The sequence below is a fragment of the Talaromyces atroroseus genome (genome assembly GCF_001907595.1).
Source record: "Talaromyces atroroseus strain IBT 11181 chromosome Unknown scaffold_6, whole genome shotgun sequence".
Lineage (NCBI taxonomy): Eukaryota > Fungi > Ascomycota > Eurotiomycetes > Eurotiales > Trichocomaceae > Talaromyces > Talaromyces atroroseus.
The window spans coordinates 293,785-315,441 of record NW_017971438.1 but is presented as its reverse complement, the minus strand read 5'-3'; the positions used below and the strand labels follow the sequence as shown (position 1 = coordinate 315,441).

The 21,657-nt window shown below is 47.4% G+C and overlaps 6 protein-coding genes across 6 annotated transcripts; 1 reads left to right on the top strand and 5 right to left on the bottom strand.

The window, feature by feature from the left end:
- Positions 1–2,586: 2,586 nt before the first annotated feature.
- UA08_05040 (hypothetical protein) lies at positions 2,587–4,092 on the bottom strand (the record flags this gene model as incomplete). The annotated part of the gene is made up of 1 exon (XM_020267790.1): positions 2,587–4,092. The coding sequence occupies one exon, from the start codon at positions 4,090–4,092 to the stop codon at positions 2,587–2,589; it is 1,506 nt and encodes a 501-aa protein (XP_020119422.1).
- A 635-nt stretch (positions 4,093–4,727) lies between these two features.
- On the bottom strand, positions 4,728–7,783 carry UA08_05039 (hypothetical protein; the record flags this gene model as incomplete). The annotated part of the gene is made up of 2 exons (XM_020267789.1): positions 4,728–7,165; positions 7,252–7,783. The coding sequence occupies 2 exons, from the start codon at positions 7,781–7,783 to the stop codon at positions 4,728–4,730; spliced, it is 2,970 nt and encodes a 989-aa protein (XP_020119421.1).
- A 1,491-nt stretch (positions 7,784–9,274) lies between these two features.
- On the bottom strand, positions 9,275–11,716 carry UA08_05038 (hypothetical protein; the record flags this gene model as incomplete). Its single annotated transcript, XM_020267788.1, has 7 exons — positions 9,275–9,562; positions 9,670–9,874; positions 10,000–10,235; positions 10,299–10,422; positions 10,556–11,195; positions 11,256–11,366; positions 11,647–11,716. The coding sequence occupies 7 exons, from the start codon at positions 11,714–11,716 to the stop codon at positions 9,275–9,277; spliced, it is 1,674 nt and encodes a 557-aa protein (XP_020119852.1).
- Positions 11,717–16,293: 4,577 nt separating this feature from the next.
- Positions 16,294–17,152, bottom strand: UA08_05037 (hypothetical protein; the record flags this gene model as incomplete). Its single annotated transcript, XM_020267787.1, has 5 exons — positions 16,294–16,389; positions 16,459–16,650; positions 16,704–16,826; positions 16,880–17,033; positions 17,091–17,152. The coding sequence occupies 5 exons, from the start codon at positions 17,150–17,152 to the stop codon at positions 16,294–16,296; spliced, it is 627 nt and encodes a 208-aa protein (XP_020119423.1).
- Positions 17,153–17,762: 610 nt separating this feature from the next.
- On the bottom strand, positions 17,763–18,767 carry UA08_05036 (hypothetical protein; the record flags this gene model as incomplete). The annotated part of the gene is made up of 1 exon (XM_020267786.1): positions 17,763–18,767. One exon carries the CDS (start codon positions 18,765–18,767, stop codon positions 17,763–17,765), a length of 1,005 nt encoding a protein of 334 aa, XP_020119692.1.
- A 764-nt stretch (positions 18,768–19,531) lies between these two features.
- On the top strand, positions 19,532–21,518 carry UA08_05035 (hypothetical protein; the record flags this gene model as incomplete). The annotated part of the gene is made up of 7 exons (XM_020267784.1): positions 19,532–19,756; positions 19,834–19,874; positions 19,962–20,142; positions 20,225–20,467; positions 20,549–20,948; positions 21,005–21,194; positions 21,254–21,518. The coding sequence occupies 7 exons, from the start codon at positions 19,532–19,534 to the stop codon at positions 21,516–21,518; spliced, it is 1,545 nt and encodes a 514-aa protein (XP_020119693.1).
- Positions 21,519–21,657: the final 139 nt, after the last annotated feature.

Genomic DNA, 21,657 nt, shown 5'->3' with positions numbered 1-21,657 from the left:
ATGGTTGCTCGCGTTTGCCTTTTCAGGACACGCAACGCCGGATTCAGAGCATCGCTTGCATCGCGGACGATTGAAATCGCAGACCGAGGCGGCGTCCACGACAGTCCCAGCAATGGTGCTGGCGTTGGTCTTCCATGTCTGAAGACTTGAATATATAACATACCTAGGTATATATATATGTATATACAATATGTGTGTGATTGGCTCACCGATCTGCAGAAAGGTACGCTCAGTGTTGGACAACGCGGCCTTCTGATAGGCCAATCTACGTAGGTAGCCTCTTTACGCGTATCCGTATCCCCAGCACGCCAAATCCTAAATACGAAATACGCAGGATGAAATGCATGGACACGCGGGCTTTTCATATGTCTAGCCTCAGCCGTCGGAAGCTCAAGGGCTGATACGCGGGTCGCCCTGGGGCGGACTTCTATACGCATCGACGCTTTGATAGGTAGCGATACGTAGCGATCATGGTATCTTCTTCGCTGACATCCAGCAATGTTTAGCCCTGTGCTACTCTAGCGCCTTGGGAGACACTGTGCTTTTTAAAAGGGAGCCATAGAACCCTGAGTATCTTTTTTTCCAAGGACTATCCTCTCCATTCATCTGTTCTCCTCCGGGCCATTCGTCTTCCTCTTTGGTTAATTAATCACCCTACAATCATTGCCAATTCCTATCGCCACAGACAACACATCATACCAATCAAACAATCATGTGTCTCGCACTATTTGGGCTTTTCACAAAAAGCTCATCTAGCAATTCCAAGAGCTACAACAATCCGCCGCCACGAGTAGCGCTAGCCGGATCACCAAGACAGTCGGTCCCGGCGCCATACCAGCAGCAGCGGTACCAGACAGCACCTCCCAATTAATTTCGAGAGGTGGGTAGTATACTATTCTGGTTTGATGCGATGAATACTGATGCTGACTGATCCTTCCAGTCCTTTTGGTTTTTGTCCGCACTATTTCACCCCGATTTCATTACATGAAACTCGCCATGCTTTTTATGCTAGACTCTTGACGTCCTTTCGTGCGCTCAACTTGAAGCGTGGCTATCTTTCATAGCGAATGTCAAATTCCTTGCATCTGATTCGTCGATTGTCATTGATTGTATAATATGGTGTAATTAGTCGACTTTAGCCCTAACTACCGCTGTTTGGATGAGTCCTCCGGCAGACCAAGAAAGCCCATCGCCTTTGACATGTACTATCAATTTCATTCATACGAAAATGGATAGAAACGTCTAGTTAACCCAACTTGAGAGATGTTATTTGTCACAAACATCTTCCAAAAAGTGCGGATACCCCATTCCATTCAGAGTCGACATCTCGGAAGCAAGAGTTTATGGGGTTGTATTCTCAACCGACGGTCCTGCATCACTTAATTCCGACTAATGGCGCTCGTATTCCTCTTTCCGTGTGTTAGGACATGTCCCCAGAGGATTTGGAATGTATCCCAGAGACAATTGCGAAGCGCTTTTTGCGCCGATATTAACGTTATCCATTGCATTACTGAGATTAATGGAAGGATTCAAAAAGCTCATTTTCCGCTCTATCATTGTTTTCGCGCGCGAAGAAGAGATTAAATCGTCTCAACGCAATCTTTGCCGACTCGCAATACAGGTCCGCTTTGATATACATGGCGAGGAACCGGAGGATTCTGACATTGCTCTTTAATATCTCCTCGCAATCCCGATATGAAAGCCTTGTACGTAAAGACTCACCGCTGCACCCGGCGGCGCTTGAGCCCAGCGTGCGTAATGGAGTCGCTCGGACTGGGTTCACTGAAGCGCGCCGTGGCATCTCTTGCGTATAGGCATTTGTTGCACGATCCCGGAGTGCGATCGCATTTGATCTGGATACAGCAGCAAGTTAGTACGTATAAGATTTTCGGCTTAGTTATGGCTCGCTCACCTTTCGCCGGCGGCACACGAGACAACTAAACGATGTTTGTCTGCTCAACCATGACATTTTCCAGCCAAGATCCCGTTTTGAGGGCGTGCAAGTATTTCAACGCATGGAACAGGAAAGAAAGTCGTTCTCTCTGGCAGCTGAGTTGGTGGCAGATATGCCGGAATCACGCTAGGATACCGAGCAATGATGCTAGGCTGCGCTAGAGAGTGGCTGCAGAAGGCATAGTCACGCGACTTTCTTTCTTCTTTCTTCTTATATGTATTTATATGTGTGTATATGTATATGCATACTGACATGAAGTTTACAATGGAAACAATTGTCCTTTTACACCCAGGTAAGGATCAGTATGTTCTCGTGGCTGCGAGAGCGAAGACGCTGACGATTGGGAGAAGGATGGACGAAGGCAGAGAAGTATAAAAAGAGTCAGCATTAGCTTGGAACAAGTCTGGTCGCCTGATACGTTGGTTGGCCAGATTCATTATGGAGAGACTGTAGATCCCTTGAGTACTTAAAACATGGTATACAGCCAGTCCATTCAGGCATTGGTATTATTATCATTAGTACAATTGAAACAGACCTTCCTAAGTAACATCGGTATGATTTATTCAGACCAGGCTAAAGAAATAGCCCCGGCCAAAGAGGTCATGGCAAACAAAAATGCTTTGATTCTACACTCATTCCCCCTTCTCCGATTCGGGCTTCTCCGTGGATTCATGATGGTGGTCCTGTCGATCCTCTGCAGTCGCTGGTACAGCTGGCACCTCGGCGATTTCATCCTCTGCAGTCGGTGGCGTAGACCCATTGGCTGCGCGTTGCGACCTTGTCTGTGCTGGTGAGGGCACGGCGAGGGTTTGCGCTGCGATGCCCCCAGACATCTCCGTCTCGACTGGAGCTGGAGCGGCAACAGCGTTGTTTTCAACATCAGCATCGGTGAGCGAAATCCGCGGCGTGGGTTGGCGACTGGCTCCTCCGGCATCGCTCGCAGGCGGTGTTACTTGAAGCAACGGTTGCGTCGGTGTTTTCCGAAAAGGTCCTCCAACTCGTGGAGGAGCAGGGCCGAGCGTGGGAGGATAACGAAAGGTAAATCCGTACCGTAACCACAGCTTGATTTTGGCCCAAAATCCAGTCTCTTTCCATTTCTGTTGTAGCTCTGCGGCATCTTCTTCAGACCGCGCCTGGAAGCCCCTGCTAGTGAGTGCGAAGCAGATCAGCAGGGTGACTGGGAAGATCCACAGCAACCAAGTAATTGGCAAGCCACGGCGTGCTTGCCATCCCTTCATCAACCGCTGGAAATGGAAATAGTTTTCAAACAGGCCGGCCACGAAGAAAACGAATGTCCAGCCTAGAACACTGATGAGGATGATTGCCAGCGGCGAGATCCCATAGTAGCTAGAGTCGTTGATCCAACTAGTCTCGTCGCCCGAATCGCAAGAGTAGTAATAATAACCGCAGTAAGACGAGCTCGACGAGCCAGAGTCGTCAGAGTCGTCGGAATCGTCGGAATCGTCGGAATCGGTGTCATCCGAGGTTGGATTGTAACAAGACGGGTACGGAGCGTAGTTGACACTAAGATAGGACATACTTGAGGTTGGTACCTGGGATGGGGCGAGGTAGGCATAAATCTCCGTGATAACAGTCGGCCGGAAGGGGCTGCTGTTGTCGGTATAGAAGCTGGTCGAGACCGACGTTGGAACTAGGGCATCCTCAACGGCGTAGGGTGGATCGACTTCTACTGCTGTGGTGTATGTCCATGACGAACTACAGTCCGTCGGTGCAGTATAGGCGAGATTCACCACGTAGTTGGTGTAGAGGTTCTCATTGTACGTGGCTGTGGCTGTTCCCAGGTAGTCGTACGTAGCAGTTGGTGTGGCAGAATTGTAAGGGTAGAGGACCTCAACTATGGTCATCAGGTCCTCGGAGTACTCATCTGTTTGCGTGATGGTGGCTGTTGAGATGGCTGCCCCCGAGGGAGTAGCAATGCTCAGGATCTCGGTGTAGGTTTCTGCCGGCTCTGTAAGGTCATAGACGTAGTCCGTGAAGCCAGATTGGACAGTAACTAATTCTTCGTAGTTGGCAGTGACGATCCAGGGGCTCGCTGCTGAGCGCGAGGCAAGCAAAGAGAGAGAAGCGAGAGAGAAGCCCAAGAGGCGTGTTAGCGAGAGTGTATGAGCGCCCGCCATGGCGCCTGAACGAGTGACTGGGAGTGAGAAAGAGGTGAGAGTGAAACGATTGACTAGACGTTCATCGTCCAAGGGGAGAAAAGACGAGACGCTGGACGAAGAGGATGTAGCACTATATCAGCATGTCTCGCGATCAAAAGCACGAAATAAACAAGCAGAATTCTCGCTCTCGCTCCCCTTTTACTCTCTGCCTGCGGCTCTGCGGAAACTGGGCCGCGCTCGTATTCCATATTGATTGGCAAGGGCGGAGCAGAGGCTGAATTGAGGCATCGTGAATGGCTTCGGGCCGGTTTAGTCGGGCTCGCTAACGCTCTAGCGCTGCCACCTCAGGCGGTGCGAAATGAAAAGTTTGACTCACCAACACTTGGCGAAGACTTGGGTAGTTAGCTAACTACTTAGTTGCTCACGGACTCGCCACTCATTGTGCTATTTTGCTTTTCTTGTCTTCTTTTTTTTTTTTGGGCCGTGTTTGAGTATGTGCACAGGAATGTATAGTTATGTCGTGGATTATTATTCGTATAGCTATCAGGATCTATGCATGCATCGTAACCCTCTACCAAATACCGCATCAACAAAAGGCATGAACAAAACAAAAACTAGTTACAAGCAGTTGACTATTCCATATCATATACGCACTACCTCCGTGGTCGTTGCGCCACCAGGACCATGCCGAAGAACGCAACCACTCGGTAGATGGTGCCGATGAGCAGCAGGACCGCCATGTTGCGCCACAGCCAGTGCAGGTGGAAGCCCGTGAGCTGCGACGCCAAATCGACATCGTACAGATGCGCCGAGGGCGTCACCAGTCTGCCAAAGTAGATCTCCGCGAGCCAGACGCCCGGCGAGGTGCGCCACGCCCACTCCATGTGCCAGTGCTTGACCTTGGCCAGCGAAGGCGACGCGCCGGACAAAATGCCGACAATCAGGCTGACCATGGTCGCAAACAGAGGCGCGTCCTCTCGCCGGGCAATGGCGCTGACAACACTAGCGAGGCCGTAGATGCAGTAGAAGTACAGCAGATTGGTCAGGAACGCGATGCCCCAGTTGATGATGGGCACCGACAACAGAAGCAATGGCACGGAAAAGTGCAAGCAGCCCAGGATCATACGCGGTATTAGAGACAGCACCTTGGCGATAAAATAGGCAATCCGCGAATGCCCGGCCTCGGCCTCGCGTCTCTGCAACAGCATCTCCTCCGAGAATGCCTTGACTCCGGGCGCTGCGGCGACAAGGCCAATGGCAATGGCAATCAGAAGGGCTAGCTCGGGCGCCGAATCGATATCGGTAGCAAGTGAGAGAATGCTATACGGTCCATTGTAGGTCCCTGTGAAGAGTATTCCCTTTTTGGTGTTCTGGGCCAGCCCTAGTAAGAAGCCCGCCAGAGCAGCGAGACACATCTCAGCGCAGTAGGCGGCCTTGGTGCGGTATTGTTGAAGCATGGCTCGCGAGAGACAAAGCCAAACCTGTTTGACTCTCGGCGCACCGCGGTTCCTCAAGGCGTCATGCATTGCACTATTTCCTAGAGGCGTGAGCGTGTGGCGGTCAGTGTTGCTTCCCAAGCCGAGCTTTATGCGATAGTGCGACCAATGCTCAATGAGCGCCTCCTTCGAGATGTCGCCCTTGCTCTTGTAGTCTCTTCCGTTTCCAGTGATGATATCGGTAATCACATCGCCATGGTTGCTATAGTCCGGAAAGTGGAAGCCCACGTCTTCAAAGTACTGCTTGACGTCGACTTGGGGACCCTCATAAACAGTCTGTCCATTACCGAGCAGGATGAGCTTGTCGAACAGATCAAAAATCTCACTGCGAGGCTGATGAATAATGACAATAACCGAAATCCCGAGGCGAGCGAGCGCTTTCAAAGTCCGCATGATAGACGACGCCGAAGTGGCGTCAAGTCCACTCGTGGGCTCGTCCAAGAAGATTGCCATAGGCGCGGCTGCCAGCTCCATACCGATGCTCACTCGTTTGCGCTGGCCACCGCTGATGACTGGCTTAGCGACACTTCCAACGAGCGAGTCGCGAACGTGAGAGAGTTCCAAACAGTCAACGACAGATTCGGCGTGAGCCACAATATCCGCGTCCTTCCAGGTCTTGGGGAGCCTCACTCTTGCCGAGTGGACGATATTTTCGAAAACCGTCAACTCCGGAAGCACTATGTCGTCCTGAGGCACATACCCGATGACCTTCTTGTATTTCTTCAGCTTGCCCGGGCTATTGTTGACGGCCACCAAGCCGCCGGTGTGGTTCGTCTTGCCCATCAGCACATTCACGAATGTCGACTTGCCGGCACCAGAGCCACCCATGACCGCCACTAGAGAGCCACGGTCGATGGAACCGGTCATGTTCTGCAGAATGGGTTTCGTACTGGACTTTGGTTGGAATTTCAAGTCTGTATAGCCGAACGAGAGGCCAAAGTCATTTGCGTCCGTTGCTCGGCGCATTGACTCGACAAAGGTCATTACTTGCGGGGGAAGCTGGCTGCTGGGAAGGGGACCATTGGTAGTCTGAGGATCAGGCAGCTCCAGTTCACTGAAAGTATCTGCTCGACGCGGCATCCAAGTGGTGTCCATAGCATGCATTTCGTGATCGCGATCGTCGTCATTCTCGTTGTCGTCAGAAAGGGCCTTGTACCCTGTGATCTTCGCAGTAATGGGATTCATGCGCCGATGCTTCAGCGCCGCCATACTGTCCCTGTTACTCTGGCGGACACGGCGATGCAGGCGCCAGGAAAGATAGCCGATCATAGTCAGAACATCAATAATAATCAAAATTATGATAGGAACCAGGTAAAGTTCGTAAGAGGATTTTTTGGGGCAGTGACTTCCGGCAGCGCAGGGTGTAGGCGTCGAGGCGCCAGGCTGGCAGTAGGAGCCAGCTGGGCATGGAAGCATTTGAGTTCCATTCTTAGACAGCGGGCAATAGTACCCGGCCTGACACACGATGGGCTCAAAGGGGCCCATGGCAATGTTTTTGCCATCAAGGGTGCATGCCTTGGACGACAGTCTGGACTGTTGGCAACTGTCAAGAGGCGGACAATATTGCGGCAGGGAGTTGATAGTATTGTTGGCACCTGTTGTCCGTTCGCAGCAAACGTTAGTAGCAGGTTCTTTCAAACATCAGACTACTTCGCAAGGCTATTTGATTGATGGAACCTACATAGAAAGCCTTCACTGCATCCTTGCGTCTGCCAGTCCGTAAGGTTCTGTATTTGCACGGCGGAAGCGCCTGATCTCCAGCAAGTCGCTGCGGCTAGTGCGGTCTGGTTGATAGCAAGCTCTTCGGCAGCCTGGTAGAAAGTCGTCGAGAAGGCAGTTCGATTTTGGCCGGTACAGGCACTGTCATAGGGACTCAACGAGCTGGCGTCCGACGACGCCTCGAGAGACGTAGAGTTCCATATCAGCCATTGACTGGTCTGGGGCCCATTCGACTTATCGTTGATGGCACCGTCGGTGACATTGCCTCCATTGATTGTGTTAAACCACTTTCCACCCGTTGATGTGTAAACGCCTTCTGTCTGGTTTCCGATACAATGCCATACCGCGTCACTGGAATCGGCTGCAGGCGTTTCCTGCAGCGCACACACACACCCACCACTATCGACGAAGCTCGGGCCCTGAGGTGTTTCCTGAGGATAGAAGGGGTCCTGAGGCAGGGTGTATGGGTAAAGACTGTTCCCGGTGAGACTCATCTCGGCTGTATTCGCGAGTTTGACGCGTTGGGGGGGGTTTCAATACCCAGCGCCGAGTGGGCAGAGCTACCTTTAAGTAAATTCCAAGCCATCATTTAATTGAGTCTTTTCTTAGCACTGGGCTAGATAACGACTATTTTTCAAGCCTCGCTGCTCAGCCCGACCCTACTCCAACGTGGAAGCAGCGGACTAGTATGGTGGGACGGACTTGGAAGAATGGGGCCGTGAGATTATAAGTCCTTAGCGAACTTTTTTTTTTTTTTCTTCGTTGAGTTCCTGCATCAAGTTTTGTTCCGACAGCCTCGTGTTGATACCCTGCATACTACGTGGCGTGGATATCTGCCTTGCACTGCAACTCACATTGTTTCTATTCCCGAATCGCAATCAACGACATTCCAGAGCATAATAGAGACTAAGAAAAATTTAAGATAAACGACGTGGGAATTCGGACAAGCAGCTGAGGTGGACACCAACAACTAAATCCCAAATTGATGGCTGCAATTGGCTGGCAACTTAATCTACGTCCCTAGTTCCTCCACCCGATGCCGAATTCCAATATGGCTGCCAGGCTGAGTGCTGAAGCTATGCTTGAGTTTCTAAATTTTAACCAACCGCGAGGCTAAGCCAGCTCAGCCGCGTTATTATTTATAAAAATAAATTTTGCAATTTAAGCTTTGCCGTGGAAGCATACAACATGGCCTTGGGATTCGGAAAATCCCGTCTCTACAATCCCTGATTGATCTGGTAAATGAACAAGTCCCTGGGGCTGTACGGAATAGGATAATAGAATTAGAATAATCAGAGGCCGTGCACATTGCAGCCAGTTATTACCTAGGTACGGAGTAGTTGTGGCAGTACTGCGTAGTCAACTGTGGGAAAATCCCCCGTTTTAGGGTGAGGGTTCAGATCGGGTTGGGGAAAAAACAACGAGACGCTGACTCTGTCTGTCTTATAACTACTCGGTGCATATAGAACAATATGTATTATACCCAAGCACAGAGTATGCAACGCTTAGCAGCCTGATGTCGCAGGATACTAATTACTCAAGTGGCAGCGCCGGTTTGCTCACAAAACTCGGCATTGTGCGCAGCCTTGTTTGTAAAATACAGACAGATGCGTTGCTTACGTCGCGTATAGTTAATTAGATGTACTTATAGACCGCGGGTGAGTTAGCTGACGGTGGCATGCTAGATGTTCTTGCTAGGCTGGGTTCATATACTGGTGGGCATACTAGCAGTATTTCCCCTCACCGCTCCAAAAATTATGCAAAGTTAACAAGAAAACCAATGAAGAATTTGAAAAATAAATCCATTAATTGTATTAACTATGGCGATGGCCCAGCTGCGAACGCCGACAGTAATAATCCAGACAGAGAGAGCGACATCTCTTCACTCACCGCGCTTCAACTGCCTCATCGCGGTGCCCTGGTCCCCTTAGTCATCTAGTCATCGTCGCACTCAACTCAACAAACTAAAGATGAACATGGTCGCTTCAAGGATTTCGCTGCTCCGTCAAGGCCTTTTGGCCAATTCTGATCAAGTCTTCGTTGAGCAGGATCTCTTTCTCGATTCCATTCACAGCTTGATCCAACAGCGTGGCCGCTATCTCAGTAACTTCGACCTTGGGCAGACCAATAAGGGTACGCCCGATCGTCGTGGCAAAGCTCATGGCTAGTCCCAGGCGACCCGGAGCATTAATGAGACCAGGTTTAGTGACGCAGGCCTGCACGGCGTCCTCTGACTGCTTTGCATAGTCTAGAACAAGCGATTCGACTTGACCCTAAATAGAATCGGGAGATTACGCATCAAAAATGGCCGTCCCATTCAGAAGCCCAACACGGGACCTGATTGAAAAATGATTTAAAAGGCAAATAAAATTTAACTTACACGCATTAGACAGTAATCACCTAGAATCCAAGGCTTCTTTGCCGGATCTTGTTCAGTCTTGGCACCGCTGGTGTAGATAAATCGGAAGGGTTTGTTGCTGATGGGAGTCATTATCTTGAGTCCAGCAATTGTAAAGTCGGAGCAAATTTTGCGAGCACGCTCAAATGGCATTTCTTTCGACTTTGAAGGAGTCACGGCAACGAGCCTATAGCGTAATGTCAATAGGACTGGAAAGAGTAGGATACCTAGGTAGTGTTTGTAGGTTGTTGTAAATATATGTATATATTAGGTATATAGGGCTGGACGAAGAAACGAAAGACAGGTATCTACCATATACAAGCATCAGCCCCAGCAAGCTCCTGTCGCAGGCTTTCTGGGTAGTTTTCAAAGTCTTCGCAGACCGCAGACTTGAGCTTTGAGACATCAGCACGAGGACCAGCGTTTTGCGGCACAGGAGTAGGCCGACGCGCAAGGGCGACGATGGAAGTGATGGACGGAATGGAGACGGCTTGTCGGATGACTTCACTGCCAACAAAGCCGGTTGATCCAGCAACGATGAGCTTCATCTTGAAGAAGAGTTTGTCGTTTTATGTATGGATTTACGATGGTTGACTTCGATAACCGATAACAAGCTGAGCATGTCCGTAGCTGCGAGTGATCTGTATCAGTGGCCAATCAGCGTGGCAGAATCCCGCGAACTTTGGGGGCGATGCCCCAGATAGGAAAAGCGCGTTGATGTCCGTTTGTGATTGGCTGGACGCGTGCTTAGTATACAATGTTGAATGAATGATGGTTATCTTCAGTGTGTACATTTTTCTACCTACTTTCTCGTTGCTCTCCATTTCCAGCATCAACCCGAATCCTCAGCCTCGCTCGGCGGACTTACTGAGAAGAAGTCTCCCATGAACCAATGCTAGCCATGTCAGACGCCGAGTCTGACTGAGTCCATGCCCGGCTGCTTATTCCTTTTTGCAACATGAGAGCCATACCCAAAGCCTGATTAACACCCAATTGATGTACAATCTTCCGTAAGCACATAATCACCCAGTCTCGCAGCGCAGGGGGTGAATATCTGCAGTCAGCAGCAAGGAATAAAGGCCACATCAAAATGTGGCCTGCCATTGGCGTAATGTCGCTGAAGCCCGCCGCCGTGTTGCCAGTAGACGCTGTAAAATCATCCGTGGCACCGAAATGATATGGAACACTGGCAAAGATATCTGTCTGAAACTGTTGCATAATATTCTCACTGCGAGTGACAATTTCTGCATAGTTGATCATATTCATGGGGTCATCATATTCTAAATTCTGGCCTTCGATCTGGCTCGCACTATTCAATATGATTTCGTGAATGACCAATCGAATAGCCCGCCAGTTATTCCAGATGTGGCAGAGATAGAGGTCCTCATAAATATGATAGTGTTGCCCATATACACCGCTGGCAAAACTCATTTCTCGGATTTCGGGACGGATTGCGATATTCTTGTACCTCCACGACGGGGGAACACTAACCGCCCAAGCTTCTATCTCTGCATCGAGCAGTAAAGCAGCCTAGATCTTCGTCGTGGAATCCGGTATTATGCCATTACGTATATCGGCGCAAAACTTGCTTAGTTTCATGCTTTTAGTGGCCAAGCTGTCGGCGAACCGAATGTCGCCGATTTCCAGGCTGCTGGTTGCCTGGGACAAGCTGGCTAGTACTGGAGAAGTGTAGTGCTAAGACTTACTATGCTAGATCGGATCAATCTGAAAAGGTACAATCCACCGGGACTATTGAGCTGTTCTTCGCCTCGCCATTCGAGCAACCTAGCTGCACCCTTTATATGCTCTGCCCATCGCTGGATAGACTGTGGATCACGATATGTCACCACCTAAGCCAAGTATGTTAGCAGGTACAAAGGAATATCGGCATGTTATATGGATCTCTGACTTCAAACATTCCCAGAAACATGACTGCTAATAGCGTCTGGTCTGTCTTACCCTCGACGGGGTCCATTAAACTACGATTGGTGTTGCCCAAAGCTGCAATATATTCTTCTCGAGCAGCCATCATCAGTGGTGGGCTCATTCGCACGTTGGCAAGTACCGCCAATCCGAGGGAAGTGATGGCTGATGTCAGAATCTGGCTGTGCTGCTCCCTCGCAGCCGTGGAGTAAAGCCAAAGCCACTTCTGTATATAGTTGCGATGAACAAAACACGCAGCTTCATCGTGTATTGGATGTGAAAGTTGTCGAGGAACTTCTACGAGTCGCTGTTGGGACGTCTCGATGGGTTTAACTTTGCTATCCCTCGAAGCCTTGGTGTTGTGTGAAGGACTTTTCTGTCGGCCACCTCCGCTGGCATATTTCCTCTAAGCCTTCCGAGCCACTTCATTGCTTTCGTTGTGAAAGAGGAGGGATAGAACATCTCTATAGCCGGGGCACTCGACTCCCGCACGAAGGCACTGAGAGCATTGTGGCACAACACGATTGCACTAAACGAGTCAAATCAGCAATAGTCATAATAAAAACGACAATGTACATAACGAGTGAATTGTTGTTATATTTCTATGGTATTCCTTCATATTGATACTCCACAAACCTATCAGCAAGTAAGTACCTACCTCCTTCATTCCTCTGGCGCGGCATCTTCCACATTTCGTACTCGGTCTTCCTCTGTATACCATGTTGTCGGTCTGATCACTTAGACAGTCCTAAGGGAAGGAAAGGTTCTAAGACTATCTAGAATTGCGATCGCGCTGACAATTTAAGTATACAGAGCCGCAACCAAAGTCTGCAACTGCGCCACTCTATAGGCCGCAATGTCTCATTGAGGCGTAGTCGGTACACACCACTTTCCTGTTGTGGAATAAACTGGCTCAGGTGAATGGACCGATGCGAGGAAAAGATTTTTTCCTTCGCCAGGCAGCCCTATGGTCGCGCTGATTGCCAAATACGGTAAGCAACAGGCAGTCTTACTGGAACTCCGACATTCTCAGCATGCATTGAGGGAAATGGAAATTATTGGTTCAAGATCAACAATAAACCAAGATAAAAGTATGCATGTTGTTTTGGATCAGCTAGACATACTGAACATACTGAAATGCGACCGATCTAGTGGCTCTGACAAAGTATTGATGCCCACTGACACGCATTCAAAGCTGCATAGTACATTATGCCCTTGAGCCGAGATTAACGCTTCTCACAGTCAGAATTTAATGATGGTGTTTATTCAGCATGATTAGTCTTAGTCATCCTCGGTTCCTTGATGCTCAGCCCTAAATCCTAGTAAGGCAAGCCGTGGGACATCAAAAGGGGGTCTTCCGGGAACCCCTAGGTCTTGAGAGACTGTGTAGCTGTGGCATTTCTTTGTGTGACCTAGAGTTTACCTAGATAGGAAACCAAATAAAGAGTGGATTGTCACGCTGGATGAAGTTTGAGAAGTATATATAGCATTTAGGCACACATCAAATCACTTTCACTACATTGCCAGGTAGCTCATTTTAACCTCTTGGGTGTTACCCCATTTTCCAAGGAGAATACATTGAACGTTGACCATTGGCAATAAATTCACGGCAGGAATCGACAGAACTTTTTCATAACTATCGAAACGCATCTCAGCCGACAACGAACTGAGAAACACACAATGGCAGTCATAACAAGAGAGCATCTTGCCATTGCGGAGTTGGTCGTCTATATACCAGTTGCACTGGTCTCAGCCTTCGTTGTTTTCAAACATGGATTTCACCGGCAACTCGGATGGGGATATCGCTTTGTTCTATCGGGGATTCGGATTGGCGGTGGCATAATGGTAATCCGTAGTTACAATCATCCCTCGAATACGAACGATGAAGAAGGGGCTGTTATTCTGCAATCTGTTGGATTGCCCCCATTGCTACTCTCTAGCTTGGGACTCTTGAAAAGAATGTTCGTACAGTACTCTATACACTGCCGACTTCTATACTAACTGAACTATTTCGTTGAAGATGCGACGAAGTGTCTACACATATTGCAGGCCGGAGCCAGGTCTTCTGCTTCTGCGACCGGGGGGATAGGGAGCAAACTGTAAGCTAGTCTCACGGATTATTGAATACGCCACACTGAATGCTAATATGAATACAGAGTTGGAATTTATGGCAAGCGAGCAACTGCCAATTCGCGCCGCAGTCGATGTGTTCAGCTCTTGCACATGCCTGCTCTTATTGCTTTAATTCTTTCAATCATGGGCGGAACAGATCAATTCTCCTCCGATATATCGGATCAGATAACAGGCAAAAAGGAAACTCGGGCTGGAATATTGGTCTTTCTAGCTATCTATATATGCCTCTCCCTATTGGCGATGATAACGTTTGGTGACTGGACAACTATGCAAAGCAGTCAGCGACGTATCTTCGTGTGCATATTACTTTCGTTGCCGTTCATAGCCGTTCGCCTACTATATTCTCTAATAGGAGACCTCAGCAACAACTCAGTGTTCTCTATTGTTGATTGGTCGCCGACAATACAGCTAGCAATGGCTACCGTCGAAGAGCTGCTGATTGTGGTAATGTATGCCGCTCTTGGGGTGTTCACTCCGCGAAACACAGAGCACACCAGATGATTAACAAGCCGCCTACTTGAGTATCCAGCAACAGGGTACAGAATATGTCCATGGAAAAACCGGCTATGCTAGATCTGCGGCTAGAAATGCCTACCAAGGTCAATAATAAGTTACCCTGCGTCTGTTTTTAGTCCTGTGTCATTCCTATCCTTCTTTCCGGCTTTGAGACATCTCCTTTGTTATTTTCTGTCTCTTTCGTCAAATAAAAGTCCACATGTCTCTCACATCAGTGTTTTTGAACTCATCTTCGTAATATTTTGTTGGTATATTTACAACCTAACAATTAACTCGAGAATGCAAACTCGCCAATCATGGAGACTGATATTATACAACCCAACTAGATATCAAGCGACACAGAGAAGTTTTGGGTATCTTCACTATTTTACGAGTCGAGAAATAAGTACTTTTATAGTGACCAGTATTATGATAGAGATATGTTTCACATTCTTTCACAGTAGGTAGTCAGTAAGTAGATACTTCATGTTGTATTTCTTCACCAGGTAATACTAGCCCCAAATGAGTGAATGACGTGGGCTGATGAATTGCAACGCCAGCGCAACCCGGTTTCCAGGTCGATAGATTTCCCTTCAATATATCATTGCCAACGACATTGTTCATGAACCGGGTTCATCCATCATGTAAGGTGGAAAGACATCAAGATGGTAATGTAAGTTCACTTTTTCAACTTTCTTCTCTCCACTTATGATGATTTCGACGTCTCCAACCAAGACAATTTCAACAGGTCCGAGTTTCAATTCGTATTCTCCCAGTGTTAGGATGCCATGTTCAATAGCAATGTTGGCCCTATTCATGTCGAATGAATAGGAATCTCCTTGCATACCAACATACAGTTTTGTATGTTCAAGACAATAGTGTATTTGTGGAAGGATATCACCGCGAGTCGAGTTCACGTGCCACTTGTTGTCTTCGTTATCTGGACGGTTGTCTTCATATATCGTGAGATGTAAACTGCATTTTCCTGCTGATACCATCAACGGCTTTTCTTTTGTTCCTAATCCTCCCACGGTAGTAATTTCCCAATCTTCTTTATCATCGTCACCTATCAAGGCAAAATAGTATTTTCTCATGGCTCAATGCACACTTGGAAAGTTGTGGGGTACTTGGTGATCAATGATATATCGATGAAGCTGACTGTAGTTACAAGAAATCTTTGGAAAGTAATGGAATTTTATATTTTCAGATATGCAGTCATAATCACAATTGGAACAGTCATTGAGCATGATGATTCACAAATAGAGCTTTCATCGAGATCAGATGAAAAAGAAAAATCCCAGACGTCCATCAAGCAAATTGTCTGCAAAAGGCTTGGCGAATTCAATAATCCAAATATCAGAAGCATGTTTAGTGTACTTTAAGGCATTGGTATGAATCCATCTATCAGCCTTGTTGAATTGTAGCCCTCCGTTTTGCCCTGGATAGAAGATGTGGATGTTTCCAACGATATGGGCCTTGAAAATACATCTAAATGCTGTGTTGGTATAAGTGCCAGAAATAGAATAGGAAATCTCGCGGTCGATATTTGCCTTCCTGCTTTCTTCTTGTGAATCTTATTTGGAGACGATATATCAAACTTCAAAGAAATATACCAAGTTTGTCTTACAGCAAATAATCTAGCTGCACTAATTAGAAAGCCGAGAAGATTGAAGCTGAATTTATAAAAAAGTACAACTGGTGCGCTTGCTCGCATATTCCACATTCTGCAGAGAGTCTCCTGAAGGTACACGTTTATAGTGCGTGCGCTTGTAAAACATCCGAATTCCCCTATGCATCATGAAGACTGTTTTTTGACTAGAATAATGGAGTTCATACTATAAAAGAAGTTCATACATTTTTTACTGAGGCATGGGCAAACAGAAAGAGTGACGTTCTCAATACCGCAACAATTTCACTGATGCCATGCTTCTTACCTAATATTCTCAATGAATATCCTCGGCTCTACTGAAAGTTGTTACACAATAATTGCTGACTTTTTTCATTGTAACCGATATTGCTTGAATCTTTCAGCTGGACAGGCTTCCTTTAGCCCAACTAAGCTTGGGACTCACGACCGCTAGCAATGTATTCAGCAATACGGGGCCTTTCTTCAAATATTTTTCGGAATTTCACCAGATTTTCCGGCAACGGCTAAATACATGGATCAGCAAGATGGAAAGTGAAGAAAGTGGAATCGGACCTCTTGACAGGGTTACTGACCGGAAGAGTTCCAATTCTCTCATCATTGTCGATAGATTGATAAACTGCAAAGTCGACGTAGGTGATCTTGTCTCCAAGGAGATATGGTCCACCGCGTTCAGCGTAGTACCGTGATATAAGATGGTAATAATCCACTGTGATTTTTTTCTTGTATTCTTCGGTCACCCCGCTCAAGCAGGCAACCCACTGAGACTATACGTCGTTATATCAGTTTTAAATATCACACATGCGCCCGCAGTACTTACTCGCCAGTCAATGTACAAGTCCGACACAGCGTCGACGACGTATTTCTCATAATTGGAACCTCCCTCATAATCACCAAGTTCGCGGGCGAAGAAGCGGAGAATGGGGATATGCTGGTGAAAGCTCTGTCAGTCTCAAATGAATATCACTGTCGAAGACGTTGATATTAGAAACGAACCTGGGACAAGATTTTACCCTTGTACTCAATTGCCGGCAACTTTCCTGTTAGGGAAATTCCTTTTTCCATTAGATCTTTGCTGGTCGCCGGCCAGGTGTCGTCATATGCGTAACGAACATCCTTGAAATCGATTCCTGCGTCCCTCAAAAAGAGACTAAAAAGCATAAGAGCTTAGCGAGCGTTACTTTTACGATAACAGTCGAACACTTACCGAACAACTTCCCCTCGACCGAGGCGGCCGATGTCGAGGTAATGGTACACTGGTTGGGACATGGCCGTTATCCTATGTATATAGGCGGAGCGTTGGAATTACTTGATGGGTGGGTGCTTAAGGATCAGTGTTCACTGTTAGGCGGGGTTTTGAAAAAGAAACGAGAAGCACGTGGGGTAGGGAGTATTTATTCACTATGAAAATAAGAAAGCTGCGTTATGTGTTTAAATATAAATACGCATAGGGTTACCAACACGACCCCAAAGCGGAGCACAAATTGACACCAGGAGATTTTTTTCGTAGAGCACTGTTTTTCAATGCTCGTATGCCTGTGGCGACGAAAGGTAAGCATAACGTTGTACAAGAGCAGCCTTGGTCACAATCACTGGGTCAACCTACCCAGGTTGATATAAACTTCCACCGAGCGCTAGCTTTTCGCACACCCTTTAACTTGAATTAAAATGCTTGTGGCATCGTCTATAGGGATCCTATTTCCATCATTGTCTTTACTAAGGTAATGGGGCGTGTTGGGTTAATAATTATAATGGTAGTACTTCTCAAAAAAGAAACAATGTTTAGCGGAACAAAATAGTAGGTAGAAGCATGACGTTCGCCTCATTCTTTGCGTATCAAAGCCTTATGCATGAGCTGTATAACTGAGTTCTTAATCCGTTATATTTTCTGGTCAATCTTCCACTCCTCTAGCTTAAGGAATTTATAGACTGTAGTCATGATTGGCGCATCCACTCCCAGCTCTTTCGCTGTCTTCAGCGGGTTTCCTAAAATAACTTCCAATTCCATGGGGCGCCCGTTTTCAAGGTCCAATAGCATACTTGGCCGATAACTGCAGTCGTCCGGAAGTCGATATGCCATCCAGCTAACAATCGATTCCGGCATATGATGGCCTGCAGCATTTGCAATTCGCCAGATTTCCCACATCATAGGAACAAGCAGCGTTTCTCTTCCTTTGCTTCTCTGAACTTCACCAACGTCCATTCTCATCAAGGCGCAGACAGTGTTGAAGGTCCCATTCCACAACAGCTTCTCCCATCTCGCCACCTGGATATCATCCACCGGTTCGCAGACGCTGCAGCCCCCCGCGACGTACATTTGTACGAATGCCTTGGCTCTTTCCCTGCTCTTAGCATCGTCCAGTCCGTCGTGAAAATGTGGCCCCATTTTCGAAACATCCTTTCCAATCTGAAGCACGACGTTGGGCTCTTTGATTGAACTCCCGATATGGCTAACACTGCTCATAACAGCGTTTTCTGGCCACATGCTGATTATCTCTTGTTCAATTCCCATGCCATTTTGTATCATGACCACTGTTGTTTTCCCAGGCGTCATCACCGATGATATCATGTCTGTGACAGGGCTTTTATTGGGTAATTGTTTCGTACACACCACTACGTAGTCGTATTCTATTGGCTCTCCGTTCTCGTCAGTCGCAGCATCACGAGCTGAGCTTACTAGGCGGTGTGGCTTCCATCCGTGGAGCGTGCCGTGGTCGATAGATTCGATGTTCCATCCATGCTGTGAAACGTAGTTGTACTTGGAACGAAGAACAGTAGTTACACAAGCCAGACCAGATTTTGTCAGCACAACCGATGCAATTGTGCCAACGCCACCGGAACCGATAAGACAAATTTGATATCTTGGTCGTGTCGTCGAGGACATGTTAGTAGTCCGTACTGAATTAGTAGTCAGCGTGAAGAAAAGTACACGAGACAAATCCGCGGCAAGAAAGGCGAGCATACTGTGGCATTTATTCAATATGGATCCATTATTATGCATGCATGTGTGATTGTGCCTAATCCGCCGCGTTACCCATTCCTAACCGCTAAAAATATAACGTCCACTTGCATACTCACACTTTCCGTCAAACATTATTCTAATATATCACAGACTGCTTACAGGACTTTTGTTATACCTAGTAATTACCATGTAATCTGAGTGCAGCAATTCTAGGAAAGACATTGCAAGCCCGAGAGATAGCATATGGTTGAACAAGCTATCTATGCTATCGCGGGGTACCGAGGGTGTCCGTACTCTGATTGGTTTGATAACCCCCACTGCTCTCGGCTAAATCTTTCTGCCGGCTTGGCCCGTCTCCGCACCAATCACAGCGGGCCCCGAGACAGCCCTCTATCTATGCCAAGCCATTGGCGTGCATTAGCTCTCTGGAGATATCGAAGCTTGGCTGGAAAGGAAAAAGATGGCCGTTTCTGATATCTACGATATGATTCTGGACTTGATGCCTTGCGTAGCTTGTCAAGGCTCCAGCAGCCTTTGTCGTACGCCCAGTTTCTCGTAGTATCCCGAGGAATAGATATGTAAGATATATAAAGCGACCACGGCCAATGCCTGCATGACCCTCGTTTCATTCCTCCCCTGAGTGCGAGTTACCTAGCTACAACTTTGATCTAATATTTGAATTCAAAATGTCTACGACTAAGGAAGTTGATGAGGCTGTGATGTCCTATGCGGACCACGACTGTGGCACTTCTAAACCCGTGTGGTTGCTTGCTCGTCTCAAGGGCGAACCCATCGATCTCAATGATGTCGCAAAGGTCTACTTCCAGCAATCTCTTCAATACGATCAGAGCCAGCTGGAGCGTGATTCGGTCAAGGTCCGGAGAAAATTCGATTTCATTGTTCTGCCAATGGTACGATACGATATTCATTTATGTTTTCCGGGAAACCTAAGCGCCATTCGGGCTCGATTCTAACAGATTGATGGCAGATGATGACAACTTATATGCTGAGTTTTCTTGACAAACAGACGTAAGTAATATTCTTACTCGGTCTTCTAACCGAACGGCTCTTGTACAGTCTGTGATATTTGCTTCTAACATTGTTTATTATTTGCAGCCTGAACTACTCCAACGCCTATGGCCTGCAAAAGGACACGCACATGGTTGGTAACCAGTACTCATGGGTCTCGTCTGCATTATATTTCGGTTGGCTTGTGGGAGCATATCCGTGGCAATTTCTCCTGCAACGATATCCTATAGGCAGGCTGATCGGAATTATGCTGTTCATTTGGGGCGGGGTGTGCATGCTTCAGGCAAGCTATAAACATTGTAATCCCATTGATAATCTCGAATTTTAACAGAATTATATTTTACAAACAGGCTGCGGTATTCAACTTCTCGGGATTTTTCGCTATTCGATTTTTCCTTGGGATGTTAGAAGCCGTGATTTCTCCCGCATTTATCATTCTGACATCAATGCTTTGGACGCGTGAGGAGCAAAGTCTCCGTACCTCATTTTGGCTGTCGGTTAATGGAATTTCCTCGATTTTGGGCGCCCTGCTTGCATATGGTGCAGGCCATGCCACAGGACTAAGAATCCCCCAGTGGAAGCTTATTTACTTGGTAAGATACATCGCCGAGGCCTTTACCAATAGGGGGGGTTTTTTTTTTCTAACGTCACCTTGTTTTTTGGGTTGTCGCTAGATCGTTGGCGCATTGACATTTGCCTGGGGTTTTGTTATCTACCTGTACTTACCCGATGGTCCTCACAACGCCAAAATGTTGACCGAATACGAGAAGGTCGTTGCAGTATGGCGGATCTCGCGCAATCAAACTGGGTTAAAGAACTTCAAGACTGTGCCCGCACAGATTAAGGAGGCACTCCTTGACGCAAAAGCATGGCTATTGTTCTTAATGGCCATTTGCTATGGCATCCTCAACGGCGGTGTAACTAACTTCTTGTCCGCTATTATTGAAGGCTTTGGTTATGATGCTTTGCGTACGAGCCTCTTGCAAACTCCCGTCGGCGCTTTTGAACTAGTCATGGTCATCGCCTTTGGGTATTTGTCCAAATTGCCAAACATGATTGGTGTCACGATTCTCAGTAAGCATTGCCTTCCTAGCAACACGACTAATAAGTTCCTGGCTGACTTTTGACAGTATCTTGCATTCCTGGACTGGCAGGTCTTATTGGCATTCTCAAGATCAGCATGAGCCATCGATACGCGCTTGTCGGAATGTGTTGGATGCAAGGTATTCTAGGGTCCCCAGTTGTTCTGAATTGGACACTCCCAGGTCTCAACACTGCCGGTCACACGAAGCGAAGCACTGTTCTTGGAATATATTTTGTGTATGTCTTTTTATTTATCTGCATCCATGTAAGTCATTTCGAGCACTAATTATACCTAGGTTGTACTGCGCTGGAAATATTGCCGGCCCGCACCTTTTCCTTGCCAACGAAGCCCCGAGATACCCAACGGCTATAAGGGGTCTGGCTGGCGCATACGCCGGTGCAATGGGGTTGCAGATTATCTACACTGGTTATTGCTATATTGAAAACCGTAACAAGCAGAAGAAGGGTCTCCTGGATGGAACCAACTTCGCCGAGGAGGCCATGGAAAGCTTCGAGGACTTGACAGACAAGCAGAATAAGCATTTCAGATACCGTCTTTAGATATTTCGACCTCCTTTCTACTCGGTGTGATGTTGCTTAACTACCTTGCCATGACATATAATACCAAAAACAATGGTTGGATCTAATACTGTATACCTAGGTATTCTGCAGTGGTCTTGTGTCTTTCCTCTCTCTTTAA